The following is a 16,037-nucleotide window of genomic DNA, read 5'->3' on the forward strand; positions in this document are numbered from 1 at the left end:
AAAGGCCATGATTGTTTTATGCGTGTATATATATATAAAAGCTGGGTTCTCAATTGGATTTACCTGGGTAACTAACCGGGTTTCGGCTCGATCAGGTTTTGCTGGGTCAAATCCTTAGCGGGTTTTTACTTAGACTCGGCCCGGGTCGGTCGGGTCCTAGATTGACCCACTGGGCCGGGCCGGGCCGGGTTTAAAAACTATGGTAGAGACACAAGAATTAGTCAAATTAAGGGCTATTTTGATACAATGCAAAAAAGTAGAGGATCTATTTTGACCAGATGTACAAGTAAAGGGACGGAATTCAGCCCATAAAAAAGAAAATTATAAACAGAGGGACAAACAGGATCGATATCCAGTAAGCACGGAGATGGCTTCCATATCCACAATAACCACCTCCTCCTTTATTTCTCTCCAAGCAATTTCCCGCCCTAAATCCCGAAAATCTAACCCTATCCCTAGCAATGCCTCACCAAGAAGCCCTAATTCCAACCGAAACCGCAAGCTCAAACCTCAAAAGGCCAAATTAAAATCCCCGCCTCAGACAATCACTTCCACCGACGGCGAAGCCACTAGTTACACTCGCTTACCTCCTCTAGAAGACTTCACAGTCCCGTCGTTGAACCTCGGATCTAGACCACCAGAAGAAATCAAGCTCTCTGATGCTAGTGTAGTCAAACAGGATAGTGACAGTGAATCTCAGCGTTTTGGAACCGAAGATGGAATGGATGGTGATTTACGTGTGGATTACGGGAGATTTGAAGTTAATCCACATTTCGAAGAGGAAGAGGACGAGGATTATGAGTATGAAAGCGAGGAGGAACAAGAAGAAGAAGAAGAAACAGTGAATGGCAAAAGTGTTAATAGTTATAATAGTGATGGTTTTTATGAAGGAGAAGAGTTGGAGGAGTTTGCTGACGGAGAGAATGTGAATTTGTCAGATTTCGAGGGTGAAGAAGAAGGTGTGAAGGAGAAGGGAGTGCCGGCTGTAATGCGGTGTTTTGACCGGGCGAAAATCTATGTCAAAGCCGGAGATGGTGGGAATGGAGTGGTGGCTTTTCGGCGCGAGAAATTTGTGCCACTGGGAGGACCGTCGGGAGGGGATGGAGGGAGAGGAGGGAACGTGTATCTAGAAGTTGATGGCTCGATAAATTCTTTATTGCCATTTAGGAATAGAGTGCATTATAGGGCGGGGAGAGGGGCTCACGGTCAAGGGTCATGCATGGATGGAGCGAAAGGAGAGGATATCGTGGTGAAAGTGCCGCCGGGGACGGTTGTTAGGGAGGCTGGGAACGAGGAGGTTTTGTTGGAGTTGTTGTCTCCAGGACAGAGGGCTTTGGTGTTGCCTGGCGGGAGAGGCGGGAGAGGGAATGCTGCATTTAAGTGTGGGAGTAATAAGGTACCTAGGATTGCCGAAAATGGTGAAGAGGGTTCGGAAATGTGAGTATATTTTTAATTGTGATTTGTGTTTTACCATTACGTGTTTTGGCTACCTTTTATTGGTTGCCTTTTGAATTGTGTTGTGATTGTGTGCGCGCTATAAATTGTGTCTTCTTAAGCCTTTGAAATGATTTGTTAGCTTAGCGTTGTTGTTCCAATGGGTTTCGTAGTACTATGATTTATTTTGGTTGATCTTGCTCTGCTTTGCTTTGATTAAAGTGATCGTGATGAGAATGGTGACGGCTCAGTAGAATATAAGTTTTGAACTGTAGTTGGTCTTGTTCTTTCTGCTAACGTTCTGCATTTTGTAATGTGCTGGACTTGGTTTGTTTTCGTTGTGGTTTATCTAATGCAGCATGCCTATGAATTTTATGCTTGATTAAAACGTCAAGGTCAATATGATAAAGTTGTTAAATCTCATAGTTCGTCAGGCTTAAGGGATGTAGTTATATGTTCTGGAAGAGTTTGTTTTGATACGTGCTCAATAGAATTAATGTCATGCATGAACAGGTGGTTGGAGCTGGAGCTAAAGCTGGTCGCAGATGTTGGAATAGTGGGTGCCCCAAATGCTGGGAAAAGCACACTTTTGAGTGTCATAAGTGCTGCACAGCCAGCAATAGCGAATTATCCTTTTACTACTCTACTTCCTAACCTGGGTGTAGTTTCATTTGATTATGACTCTACAATGGTAGTAGCAGACCTTCCAGGTTTACTTGAAGGAGCACATCGGGGTTTTGGCCTAGGTCACGAGTTTCTACGACACACAGAAAGGTGTTCTGCCCTGGTACAGGCTTTCTGTCATGAACTGCAACTAATTTAATGATGAGATTTATAGAGAAATTCATTTTCCTGTTGTGATTGTAACAGTGAATTATTCTACTTTGAGCTTGTCGTGTTATGTTTCACTTCCTTACCTTATTCTATAAGATTCTCTATCCTCAAGTCTTTGGGTCTCTGGAAATGATGTGACGTGCAAAATGTTTTTCTGATATTTGTGTCAGTGACTCTATGCATGATGTAAGAAGAAAAAATTTGGTTCATGTTGATGAAAACAGCAGTGATTTTAAAGAGAGCTCGTGAATGATAATTGAAGTGATGGTAACAATGTGATCCATATCTACTATCTCTTCACCCATGGTTCTATTATTTTCCTTCATTCCTTATCTTTTACATTGAGGATAATTGGATGGGTCTCACCCTCCTATTATTTGTTTGATATTTCAACTGATGGAATCTACATTGTTTTGGACTCCCAGGTACATGTTGTTGATGGATCTTCACAGCAGCCAGAATTCGAATTTGATGCTGTTCGTCTTGAGCTGGAAATGTTTAGTCCTGAACTTGCAGAGAAGCCTTATGTAGTTGCCTATAACAAAATGGACCTTCCAGAGGCATATGAAAACTGGCAGTTATTCAAGGAAAAGCTAGAAGCACGTGGGATTGAGACTTTTTGCATGAGTGCTGTGAAGAGAGAAGGGACACATGAAGTGATTTGTGCTGCTCATAAGCTTCTGCAAGAAAGTAAAGAAGCCAATAAGGGGTCTGAAGGTCAAATTTCTACTTTCGATTTTTTTTTAAAAAAATTGACTTTAATATGGCCTATTGATCATGCTAGAGTACTCAAAATTATGTTGCATATCCATTATTTTCAACCCTACAGTGTCTTGAAAAGTTTTCATCTGTGTTAGGTTGGACCCATCCGATAAATTTGAATCATGTAGCTGATATGGTACAAAGGCAGCGAAGAGCTCCTATTAATGACTTTGAAATCTCTTATGACAATGCGTCCAAAACATGGCAAGTAATTGGGGCTGGATTGCAACGTTTTGTTCAGATGACAAATTGGCGGTGGGCTATGAATCTCTCTCTCTGATTACTTCTCACTATTTTTTTCAGTCACCTCTTTTCTTGTGTTAGCATCTTTGGTCGATAATGGTCTCGTTCATCTCACATCAGCTTGCCAAATATGATTTCAGATTATACTGTATGTATTGATGTGCTTTCTGTCTGGTCATATGTAACTCTTCCAGTAAACCTAGCAAAGTAATGCTGACTGAGTTAGGTTTCTGTCCAGATACAGGAAGGGTGCAAAATCCACGCACACCATTTTTTTTACTGGAATCTCAAATAGAATTTTTCTTATTCTGTTTTCTATCTTGGCCAATGGATTACCATACCACAAACCTGCATTGTTTACCTGGTTTGGTTATTTCAGTTGACATGAACATTTGTGGTTGTTAGTATCCGTTCCAATGATTAGGCTCACTAGAACATTGCCAGAATGAATGGAACTTGCTACAAATCATCAGCGAATGGGTAACTTTGACAGTGTGCTATTCTCATTTCTGTATTATTGTTTGCCTTTTTAGTTGCCTGCTTTTTATTAGGATGCTATGGGTTGGAAAAAAATCTCCATCTTGTTTAAGAACTTGGATTTATTCAACTGCTTCTATTTTCTACTAAGAATCAATTTTCTCCTGTTTTGTTTGTAGATTTACATCTATGATTTGGTTGCTACTCTAGGATAGGACATAATTTGCCCGAATTTGAATGCTTGTGCATGATCATTACTTCATGCCATACTTGTCAGTTTCCATTAGATCTGGCATATTCTGGAATACATGTCTTGCCTTTTTGAGATAATATCCTTTCCTTCTGGTTGTCTTTACTCCATTTTGCATCTGAAGTATTTAACGCATAATTTTGAACAGATATAAAGATTCTGACACAAGATTCCAACATGTGTTGGAGGCTTGTGGTGTGAACAAGTCACTCTTGAAGATGGGAGTCAAGGAAGGTGACACTGTGATTGTTGGAGAGGTGCGTGGAGCTTTATATCCTCTCACTGCAGCATCTCCCCCCTCCCAGTGATGCATCACCTTAGTAGCACTCCATGACATCCTTAAACTCTCTCTCTCTCGCTCTCTCATACACACACACACACATACAGACACGCATGTGCTCAAAGTATGTTTTCTCTTTGATTCTAGTATGCTAACTTCCATCATGATTAGTTGCCATTGACATCAATGAGACCATGTATTTCAGGTAGTTACATAGTCAAGTTCGAGTCTTTAATTGAAGTACTCAAGCTTGTAACTATTCCAACAGAGATTCCACTTTTCAAGTGGAAAACAACTCATGTTAAAATATCCTTGCACTCTATTCTCAAGCCAACCTTGTGTCTACCTGAAGTTCTTTCTCAATGATTGTCATTGTTGGTAGAACCTCATTCTAACTCATTGTCGGCAGAATTCTGATTGATCATATCCTCTTTAATTCTTTCCAGATGGAAATGGTGTGGCATGACTATCCTCAGAGTTCTGGTCTATCGAAAGTGAAGAGGGGATCATTTGATCCAACCAAATGGCCAGAGTGGAAGTAACCCTCCAGTTCTTAATACCAAGAGGTATAGTGACTGAAATTTCTTATTATTGTGATTATAATGATAGAATACATTTATTTATTGTTCTGCTTGTTGACAAAAATGGGGACTTGTTCAGAGAATAGTAAACCTTTGCCTTGAATATTTGAAAGCAAACCCTACAATAAAAACATGTCTTCCGGGAAGATGTGATACCAGTGCCTTGTTTCATTCTGGTCTCTGATACAGGATATCTGAAGCTGGAGATTTTGCACTCGATGTTTCAAATTAATGGAGTTATACCTCTAGCAAAGGAAAATGTAAGTGGAGTTCAAAGCTCAGGTGGCCCAATCCTGTTGTTGATAATGAGATCTCCTGAGACAGTGAACTTAAATCATAGATTCAGTACAAAGTGCTAGAGGTCAGTGATCAAATAATGTATTCTTTTGTTATTAGCAGGGGCAATTGTTTAGTCAATCTTGCTTAAATTGTAATAACTAGATAGGTGATTTGCGCTATGCTGTGAGCCTGGTTAAGTTTTTCCGGCAAAGTAAGTGCTCTACAAGAAAAAAACTGATAAATGGAGATTTGAAATAACCTGATTAAGCTGGAATTCCATGGCTGATAAATGGGAATTTGAAATAAACTATGGACACATTAAAATGTTTCGGTCGTATGTACATGGGGAAAGCTTTACATTAGCTGTTATGTGTGCTGGAAGGCAGCCCTTAGGCTCAATCTAAGCAATCCAGCAAAAAAAAACAAAGCCACAGAACTTGCATTGTCTCATTGCACAAGCTTTAATCAATTTTAGATTAGCAACAAGTGCATATAACGTCAAAGAAATTTGACTAAAAAACAGAGAAAGAAAAGCTCTTAGAGACCTGGTGCTTTCTTCAAACTGATATCTTGTAAACAGAAGTTGAATTTTAAAAAAAATAAAATGCAATGCGAGGCAGATACAGATCTTGCAAAAAAACAGTTAGACATGCATAAAACAGCTGCAAACAAGGTTCGAAACCTAGTCTTGAACGAAAATGTATTTCTCTACGCAACTTCTATACAAAATAGATTTATTATGAGTGAACAAAGGCTAAAATAATCAATTTATTGCTTCATTAGGTTTTTTTAAGAGAGATTTTTGATTGTTTTTTAATGTTTTTTGTTTAGAAATATATTAAATTATTGTTTTTGTTTTTTTAAAAAATATTTTTTATATTAGTACATTAACATCATTTCCGAAAACACCAGAAAATTATTAATTTGAAATATTTTTTTTTTAACTTTTTATAAAATTTTTAAAATGCAAAAATAAATGAGAATTAAATGCCTAAGCTTTAACGTTTTTGGCTATGAGTTTTTTTTTTCATAACAAAAATCCATTAAATGAGAATTAAATGCCTAAGCTTAACAACGTAATAAAAGCACCCAAAAGAAGAGGGAAAAGGCACGCAACAGGAAAGGAAACGGGAAAAAGGAATTTGGATTTGTATTGAAGAGCGCCTATCAAGGGGCCAGGGTGCCAACACCAACCTCGTTATTCTCGAGGTAGCCTCTTAATAAAAGAGAATGGGAGTTTTCATTCCTTTTAATTATGATGGGGTGATTGTTCCCTTTCCACGTAGCACTCATGTTCCCATAAACCCTAATTACTTGTTTCATGTGTTCTCTAGCCATGCTCCTACACCCACCGGGATAAAGGATATTTTTTTCAATCTCAAGTTGGATCATGTTCTCTTTCCCTACTATAAGTGAGGAATAAATAAGGATAATAGAGACTATTATCGAGGGGAGGTTTACGTTAGAACCTGGTGAATTAGATATGATGGAGAAATTAAATAAACTCTTCACCTTTTCTTCAAATGTGAAAGGATTAACTAACCCGAGCTTCCAACACTACTTGGTTATTACTAGACAGATGGCTTTTTAGGTAAGATAACAAATTAAGTCATATTTTTGTTCATTTTATCATATTATTTTGAAAGATATGAACTTATCCTATCTCTTTGGTTATTTAGACTTTTATAATATGTGTCAACTCCAAAAGTAGGTGGGTTAAGGAGAAAAAGGCCATGAATGATGCCATTGAATAATACTGTGCTGATAAGTTTAAAGTACACAAATTTAAAGGAAAAAAAATTGTTCAAGATATTGAGATGGTTTCTCTTAAGACTGCTTACTCTAGACTATAGAGGCAGATAGGAGCTCAAACCCATGCCTTGGAGTTAATTGAGTAAAGTATGGTAAAGGTTTACAACCGTATTGACTTCCTAAAAAAAAAGTGACTGACTGAAAAAAGAAATGACTGAGCTTTAAAGGGTGTCGCGAGTGCGACGCAGGGCACTGACGAGCTATTGTTGCCTTCTAAGAGGTATTGTTGTTGGGAAGGAAAAAATTCATTTTTTTTATGTTAAATTTTTATTTGTTGGTTTTATCTAATTTTATAAGATCTGAAGTTAATAATTATGTACGTCCCTAGTGATTATTATATTAACAGTTATAAAGCTAAAATTTGAAATCACAATAAAAACAAATGGTAATCTTGATTTGTCTCATTCGAGTTCAAGAATTAAAGTTGTTGAAGATCTGGTTTTTGTCAATCTCCATAAACGCACATACATATCGTCATTCATTTTCTTCGATCCAATGGTCGGAAATAGTATTGGGTTTTTCTAAATCCAAAGTTTTTAGGGGCTCTCTTGACCTTGGATGACTAGATTCTCAAGATGATAAAAATATTAAAAGGCTGATTAAGTATTTGCATGCATATAAAATTTATGATGTAAATTAAAATTTTTTAAAAATTTAATAAACAAGTGTAATTTTAATTAATATATAAATAATAAACTCTAAAATAATCAATTATTGGGCTCAGCCTACTAAATAAAATCATCCAATATAAATAAAATTTAATTAATAAAACTTAAATCCAAAAAACATAAGCTTTCCTTCATCTTTTATAATCATATGCAAATCGTGTCTCACATCTAGTGTGTCCCTACCATGAGATTAGAGAGCCGCCAACCAAAGAAAAGCATTGGCATGACACCTTTGATACTGCTCATGAAGTAGCTCTTACTTATGATAGCGCTGCACTTTCCATAAAGGTTTTCCACAAAATCAATAATGGCAAGAAGGTTTTCACAAATCAATAATGGCAAGAATTAGCTTTCACATAAGCTTCGTAAATATTAAAAATAATTTTTAAAAATAAAAAAAATATTATTTTAATATATTTCTAAATAAAAAATACTTTAAAAATTAAACATTATCACACCCTCAAATAAACACTAACAATCCTCTAATTTGCATAACTACAAAATTATTTGGAAATATTTCGGCTTCTGTGTTATTTTGCTTACCCACGAGGCCTTGAATTCACCTCACATCCAACAAGAGAGAGGGAGGGGGAGGGAGAGACAGAGAGCAAACACCAGTAAATTTTTCCAGAAACCATCATTTCTGCAGTTACAATCAGATGATAATCATTCTTCTCTAGCAAAATTTACCTGATATGGCATGCATAAAGAAAGCACATACAAAATATGGGAAAGGACAGGAATAAATGAGAGGAATGATTATTACAGTCTGAGGTGACTCTTCATATATTTGTATTTCATAATAGATCCATCAATAAAAATGTCAAGCATTTCAATTGTCACAACATAACTGTGTACCTAATCACATGTAAGGTAGCACTGAGATGCATGCCTCCTTCAAGTCTTTAATAAACCCCAGATGACAAAAAAGAAGGGAAACAAGCAACCTTCAAATTCCTTTCTAGACAAATTGGAAGCTTGTTCCCAGATTTGAAGCAATCATAAATTGATAGACATGAAGACATGGCTGATGTAAAAGGAAGAATGCTTTAGGATTTATCTCTTACATTTTTGAGAAAGGATTGGGATATAAATTAACAGGCTCCAAAAAAAGGAGAGGATACAGATCTGCCTTAAGGAACTGCAGATTCATGGTTATTCGAAAGAAGAGTGGAAGGCTATGCGGGGTTTGCTAAGATTTTTGGGCAATGACCATAGCTTATTGAATATAAAAAACAATGGCCACAAGATTATATGAACAGAGATAATATCAGAGCTAATGTATGCTAGACCTGAATCATGGAACCATCTGAGCTGGGAAAATAAAGCCTCCTATTTGACGGCTGAAGCAAGAAAAAAAATGCTGTTTTTCATGAATTTGATCAAAAAGAGGAATGAGCAGGAACTGTTTAATATCTTTTCTTAGCATGAGGTGCGTGCCCCTGTGTTGGTGCTGGTGCTGCTGGTGGTTGAAGGACCTGACAGTTGAATGCTCGAATGAGAAGCGGGTCCGCTCTTCGAGTATTTTGAACCAACTGATCCGCTAGGCGTGCTTGTTGACGAAGACAGCCTGGTTGAACTGGAGTCCTTGCTGGGTTTGGACCGCAGATCTGAAGATGAGGATGACGGGGCCAGAGTGCCAATTGAAGATCCCACTGGATAGGGCGCAACTGGCATGTCAGCAAGAGAAGATGCAGATGGACTGTAACTCAGTGTTCCCATTGGATGGTCGAATTTGCATGCAGGCCCAAACTTGCATTGTCCATGTTGTGTATAGTGGGTACAAGCTGGCGCACCCTGATTAACATGGATGAATTATCAGATGCATGATACTGTACTAGGTTGGGATTCAACTTGTAAATAAGCATATGAACATATGGAAGCCTACAAAACAGCACACCCTGATATTACCTTATTCATGGCTTACTCCAGATCGAAAAGGGAAAAAAAAGAACACACACACACATATATAGCTTGCTTAATGATATAATTTGGAATTTGAGAAGCAAAATGAATATGTAGAGGATGCACAGCTAACAAAGCAGGATAATGACATTTTCAGACTAAAAAGTAACCCCGCACATAGGTCAAAGGGTAATTGTTAGAGCACAAGCAAAAATGACATAAGAAACCGCAAAAGAGCACGAATAAATGACCAACCATACAGAAAAACTTTCGATTCTTCACACGATGCTAATGCATTTTAAAGAACAAACTACAAATTTCAATCAAATTATAGGTCCTAAAGAGAAACATAAATCAATATGTCACGGCCTGACATTTAAAAATGATATCACTTTGATGATGACCTAGAAGTTTGAACATGTAAAGGCAACATAAGGTCTTTGATTTTAGTCTTCTTAGGCCAATCACAAGATCTGCTTCAGCATGAGAAAATTAATTAACAATGATAAAATGTGACATGACAGCTAAAGAAATAGATGATAACAACTGTTTTACAATCTTCTATCCCCGATACAAATTTGCCTGTGCAATGAACCCTCACCTTTCCAACCATGACCAGATAACTTTGAGACACTGGAGACAAAAAAACTAATCCCAGCACCCAGTCCCACTAACAGTCTTCATAGAGCATGATCCCAGACTCTGTTGCAATGACTAACAAGTGCAAATTACAGAGAATAAAGCAAGCACCACTTGTAAAATAAGTCCAAAATAGTATGCTGAAGCAAATAAGTAAATGCAAGGAATAAAGACCAAAAAAAAAAAAGAATTGACTACCTAAAACCCTAAAGCTGCTTAAGAGATGCAACAAAGTCCAGTACATCATAAAGACAATAACATGTAGCATCAATGCATCAATTACCTCTCTGCCCTAATCTCTATTGTGATCTCTCTTCGTCAGAATGTAGAACAGCTTAAAAGCATGCCTTTATGAGTTCAATTTATCCATTTCAGAATCATACTGACAAAATTTCCATCCCAATTCACAACTCAAACACATCCACCAAATTAAGAAGAAAACAAAGTAACAAGGATGAACAAACATGTCAATGCAGTTCCTAACCTAGACATTTAGCAAGATGATGATAAAAACATTAAGACACAGGAACCTAATCCTCCTCCAAACTCCCATAATGGCCCAAAACCTATGAGGAGTGGCAAAAACCAAATACAGTAGCTAAAAATATTCCAGATTTTCATCGTTTCTGAGAATAACACTCCTGACATACAATTTGGACAGCACATGGAGACGTTCCCCACAAGGACTCTATCCCCAGTATGTAAAGATCAAAACACTGTTAATTTTTTTTTCTTCTGTTAAATATATAATAGCTTGTGTAACATCATGTCAGCATAAAAATTTTCATTCAACAGATAATCAAGAGGTTACAAAGATAAAACTTGTGTCATAGTAGCTATTATCTCAGGATGTAAATCACAATTCCATGTTCAGTTGATGATATAGAAGATGCCCCAGGCTTATGGTAAGCCACGGAATATGTGACTGATCAGGAGACAGAAAGGAAGGCTAGCACATATTATCTCCCAAATAATATTGAAATAAATCAGAAATAATTGGTAAAGAACAAAGAAACAGCATCCAGAGGAGTATGATGAGCAATGAAGAAAGTTTAGAAAGAAGTTTCCAGAAAATAAAACGTGGAATTACTTCACCATGCAATCAAATCACCCTATAAAGCAGGAAGGTGAAGTGAAGACTGCAATCCAGATATTAAATGTTGTTCGTTAGACTCAAAAGCTGGTTGGATTGTTTTTCAGCTTAACACTAATTAAAGATGTAATATTATTTTGAACTAGGCCAGAATATAAAAATTTCTTTGAAAAGGTCATTCCCATGACATTGTAGCTTAATTCAATGCAATACTCAGCTGCAAAGCTGTGAACTTGAAAAACTATTCAGTTTAATGGGTGGAAAAAGGCTGCCATGTAATGGGAATAGACCCTACTACTTAATAAGTTAAAATATCCCATAGAGAGAAGCAAGGAAGCAATGCTGCTACTTGTACTTCAACTACACAAACATAAATGGTAATGTTCTATACATGCATGATAGATGCAATCTACAGAACAACATGCCACTGAAAAACTTCCACTGTCAAAATATCATTCTCACATGGCGCACCAGCATCCCAAGGCAAAAGAACAGCTATTTCAAGAAATAAAACTGAAGTGAAAAGACTCACTATCGAAGTGGTGCGGATGGACCTCCAAAAAAGCATCCAGAGATCAAGGGCAAGTTCCACATAATCACCTACTCTGATAAGATCTCAAAAATATCATACTGGAGGCAGGCAGGTGTATGCCAGAGTTGAGTAAGATTCAAGGTTCTAACCATGTGAAATGAACTTTGTTTCACTAGGACTCAATGAGAAAAAAATAACTACCAAAAGGAAGGTCAGAATTTCTCTGAGGAAAATGAAGAAGGGAAAAGATAGAGAAAGAAAGAGCAAGTATACAATTGCAGCATTGTGATTGCATCGCTCAAAACAAATATACATTCATAAATTCAGAAAATGCTTTTAATGACCTCCACCAAACCAGTCATAAATGCTATGCAGCAAGCAACAATCACTAGAGGTCTGATTAATTATAACATTTTGCAATTTTAGCAAGTAACAAACTAGTAATCGATGCCCTGACATGAGGTATTTTTAAGAAAAATACTTACTGGGCGTAGAGGAAGGCCCATGGGGCTAAGAACAACATTTGTTTTTGACGCTACCAATTCTGGGGGATGATGATATCTACATGAGGATTCAAATTTACAATCGCCAGTTTTCATGTAATACGGACATTCTGGCTGGCCAGGTCTCTCTGGAAACACATGTTCCTTCTGGGAACTGCTAGAAGGACCTTTTGCAGTAGGTATGGATTGATATGCTCCTGTATAAGCAGGTGCAGAAGGAGATAGTGGTGATATTCCATAGACTGATCCTGAGCCAACCGCAGGCTGAGCATTAGGAGAGGCTACGGGACTTAAAGGTGCCTGCACCAGGAGAGATTGCATCTCAAAATGAATAGAAGTAGATTTGTCAAAATCTAATGAAATAGAGGAATTTCCATTCACCTACCGGGTATGGACTCCAACTTGGATAGGGAACTAAGCCTGGGGAAAGCAACACGGGACCATAAGGACCTTGTACATAGGAGCCTGGTAGCAGAGGAGGCCTAGCAACCATTACGCCATACTGTTGAGATGAAGGAACAGACGGAGATTGCATTGTAGGATATAAAGTAGGGGCAGGCACCGATGCAACTTGTGGAGCCAGTGATTGTGCTGGAATTTGCATGTTACCTGGCTGTGGATGGTGGAATTTACATGTTGCCCCAAACTTACACTGCCCTGTTTTAATGTAGTATGTACATTCCCTTTCACCCTGTTGTTAATTAAACTCAAGGAATCAGCAAACTTGACTTCATACTCGGTACAAAAAAGACCAACATGATCAAAGGCATAAATCTTGAATGCCTATGTAAAGATATACAAACCGGGCGTAATGGGTATCCATAATAATTTAGTGACACGGGTCTAACAGAACTGCCTCCCTGTTTAGGATGGTTGTACTTGCAGGAAGCACCAAATTTACATGTCCCTGTCCGCATATAATACTGCAAATAAAGTAAGAGCAGTTTGATCAGTACAACCAGGAATCCCATGAAACATCAAACTAAACCAAACCAAAGGCATAGCTAATCAGCAAAGGTCCTAATTCAGTGAAAGAATGTACAATTCATTCAGTAAGAGATGGACACAGGGTAATGTAACGTAATCAATAGACATTGCATCGGCACTCACTTGGCCGAAATTATCATTAATGAACACACATTGTCCACAATCAACCATTTGCATACACAGCAATCACAGTAATCATTCGAAACCAGTGAAGTCGAGTACCTGGCAAAGAGGCTGGCCCACTCGTTCAGGAAACATCCCTCCACCAGTCCTCACAGCTCCCAATACCTAAAAACAACATCAACTACCACAATCAAACCATACGGATCTTACCATAACACCACTACAAAGCAAGCAAAGACCTCCTCCTCCACACTTAACAAAATTACAAAACTAACCCTCCTCCAATCACAATTCCAAAAGCCATAAGATCAAACCTAATTACTAAATACAAATCATTTCAAACTCAATTCGAGTAAAGTCAGTCAAAATTACCGCAGCCCGGTCACGTGGATGATTATACCGACACCTAGCTCCGTACCCGCAAAACCCGGTCTTCAAGTAATACATGCAATCTTGCTCATTAGGTCTTTCCGGGTATTCCGATTCTGTTTCCCCTAATCCCAATTGCCAAACACCCTCTACATCAACCACGCCAAACATAAGTAATCAAACTCAACAAAAAACAGATCACTATTAAGTTAACATTGAATTAATGTAGGTTACCTTCAAGTCCGGTTTCCTGTCCTGAACCCGTCCATTCTAGTGCCGGATCGGATTGCGAGCCTTCTTGTGCCCGACCGTACCGGTCCATTCGTACGGACCAACCCCGAATTTATCGGAACCGGACGGAAACACAAGTGAAAAACAAGCAAGTTTCTGCGGTTCTTTTCTTCGCAGTTACAAAATGAGACACCGATCAATGAGAGAAACCGTTCCTGCGTTATAGTTTCTGCTTCTAGAGATGGAAAGTAAAAATAAACTACTGATTAGATGTTTTTGTTTTTTGGATTTTTCAAGGAAAAACACGTACAGAGAGAGACAGGGGGGGAGAGAGAGAGAGACAGCGTTTGGTATTCTGTTTTTTTTAGGGAGGTTTATGGATTCTGTGCCTTTGCTTTCACTTTTTCTCTCGCAGCGATAGTTGTTGTTTGATCTCTTCTTTAATGTGCGTCATGCTGTTGGTGGTTTATTATATACGCGCCAAACAGAGCGGTAAGAACCTAAAATAATTGTTCTTTTTAAGGTAATAAGGAAAAAAGAAGAAGCAAAGCAATAAATTAAAAGTGTGACTTTATAATATTTATTTACGGACCTTTTTATTTTTATTTTTTATGAGACTGTCTGAAATATATTATTATAACCAACTTACTTTAGTTCTGTAGTTGTGAGCTCGAGATGACGATAGTGTCCTCGGTTTTTGTCTGAGGATGGGCTGTTGGGGGTGGAGAGAGTTGTCTTTTCATAAAGGGTTATTACAAAAAGGGTAATGCGGGGACGAATATTAATTTAAGTGATTAATTAATCCAGTGTCAGTGAGTGCGGAGAGGTGTTTTCCTATGCGTGGCATGCAAAGAGGATCTTCCTTGAAATTGGAAAATGAATAGTATTTTTTTAATAAAAAAAATTATGTATTCTTTAAATAACTAAATAACTAGTAGAATTATTTATTGAATTTATTTTTAAAAATATAAATACAAGTATAAGAAATAAATTTAGAGATATTTTTATTATTTTTAGGGGTCATGTGTTTCATTTTCTATCTTATCTTTGTGTCTCTTTCTTTTTTTTTTCTTTTTTTAATGTAAGTTCAAGAGTGACTGATAAGATATTACTAATTAAAATATGAATACCATTAAATTTTTTGTATTTTTTGACTTTACGTCTCTTTTTAAAAATTTTATTTATAAAGAAAAAGATTATCTTTTCATGTCAAAAGTAGAGATTTAGGGTATACTAGATTAAAAAAATGAAAGTAAAAAAAATATTGTATTGTTAAGGGTTTCTTAGCAGAAAAACAATTAAAACTATAAGAGGATTGATATGCTGTGATTTGGTCGATTTTGCATGTCCAAAAAACACTTGAATGATCAATAAAAATATAGTTTGCTAAAAAAATAATCACAACATTTTTTTAATATTGACATGACAACATATTAGATCAAATTGAATCAACTCGGGTTAACTTGTCAAATCCTCTACTTAGGTCATGAGACCCTAATGACTCTATAGAAAATAATTTTTTTTTATTAAACTCAATTCTCAATCAACCCAATATTGAATGATGAATTGTAAACAAAAACTCAAATAAAAAAAGGAGTCGAGTCAACTCAAGTTAACCTATCAAACTTAGGTCATGAGACTAGTATAACCTATAGAAAGCAAATAAAATCAAATTGTAAAGCTCAATTCTTGATCAATTCAATGTTAAATGATGAAATTTTTTTAAAAATCAATTAAAAAATAACACAAAAAATTCTTAAGTTAATTGACCAAACTCGTAACTCGAGTTATGAGACCGAGATAATCTCATAATAATATATAATATATATATATATATATATATATAATACTATATATATATATATAATTTAATTCTCAATCAACTCAATGTTGAAGAATACTATTGAAAAAAAATTAAATTAAAAAAAAAACCTGAGTCAACCTAGCTAACATGCAAAACTCGTGACTCGGGTTTTAAGACAATGATAACTCTATAAAAAATAAATTAAATAATTATAAAATTCAACTCTCAATC

General features: G+C 36.7%; 2 protein-coding genes across 2 annotated transcripts; one reads left to right on the plus strand and one right to left on the minus strand.

Moving 5' to 3' along the window:
- Positions 1-331: 331 nt before the first annotated feature.
- On the plus strand, positions 332-5,319 carry LOC118034527 (GTP-binding protein OBGC, chloroplastic). Its single transcript, XM_035039851.2, has 7 exons — positions 332-1,437; positions 1,948-2,221; positions 2,694-2,985; positions 3,126-3,285; positions 4,149-4,257; positions 4,727-4,846; positions 5,051-5,319. The coding sequence occupies exons 1-6, from the start codon at positions 368-370 to the stop codon at positions 4,820-4,822; spliced, it is 2,001 nt and encodes a 666-aa protein (XP_034895742.1). The 5' UTR covers positions 332-367; the 3' UTR covers positions 4,823-4,846; positions 5,051-5,319.
- A 3,040-nt stretch (positions 5,320-8,359) lies between these two features.
- LOC118034526 (zinc finger CCCH domain-containing protein 34) lies at positions 8,360-14,461 on the minus strand. The gene is made up of 7 exons (XM_035039850.2): positions 14,006-14,461; positions 13,775-13,920; positions 13,502-13,567; positions 13,096-13,215; positions 12,678-12,983; positions 12,275-12,592; positions 8,360-9,417 (listed from the first exon to the last, which is right to left on the minus strand). The coding sequence occupies exons 1-7, from the start codon at positions 14,091-14,093 to the stop codon at positions 9,043-9,045; spliced, it is 1,419 nt and encodes a 472-aa protein (XP_034895741.1). The 5' UTR covers positions 14,094-14,461; the 3' UTR covers positions 8,360-9,042.
- Positions 14,462-16,037: the final 1,576 nt, after the last annotated feature.

This window comes from Populus alba, chromosome 10 (assembly GCF_005239225.2).
Source record: "Populus alba chromosome 10, ASM523922v2, whole genome shotgun sequence".
Classification (NCBI taxonomy): domain Eukaryota; kingdom Viridiplantae; phylum Streptophyta; class Magnoliopsida; order Malpighiales; family Salicaceae; genus Populus; species Populus alba.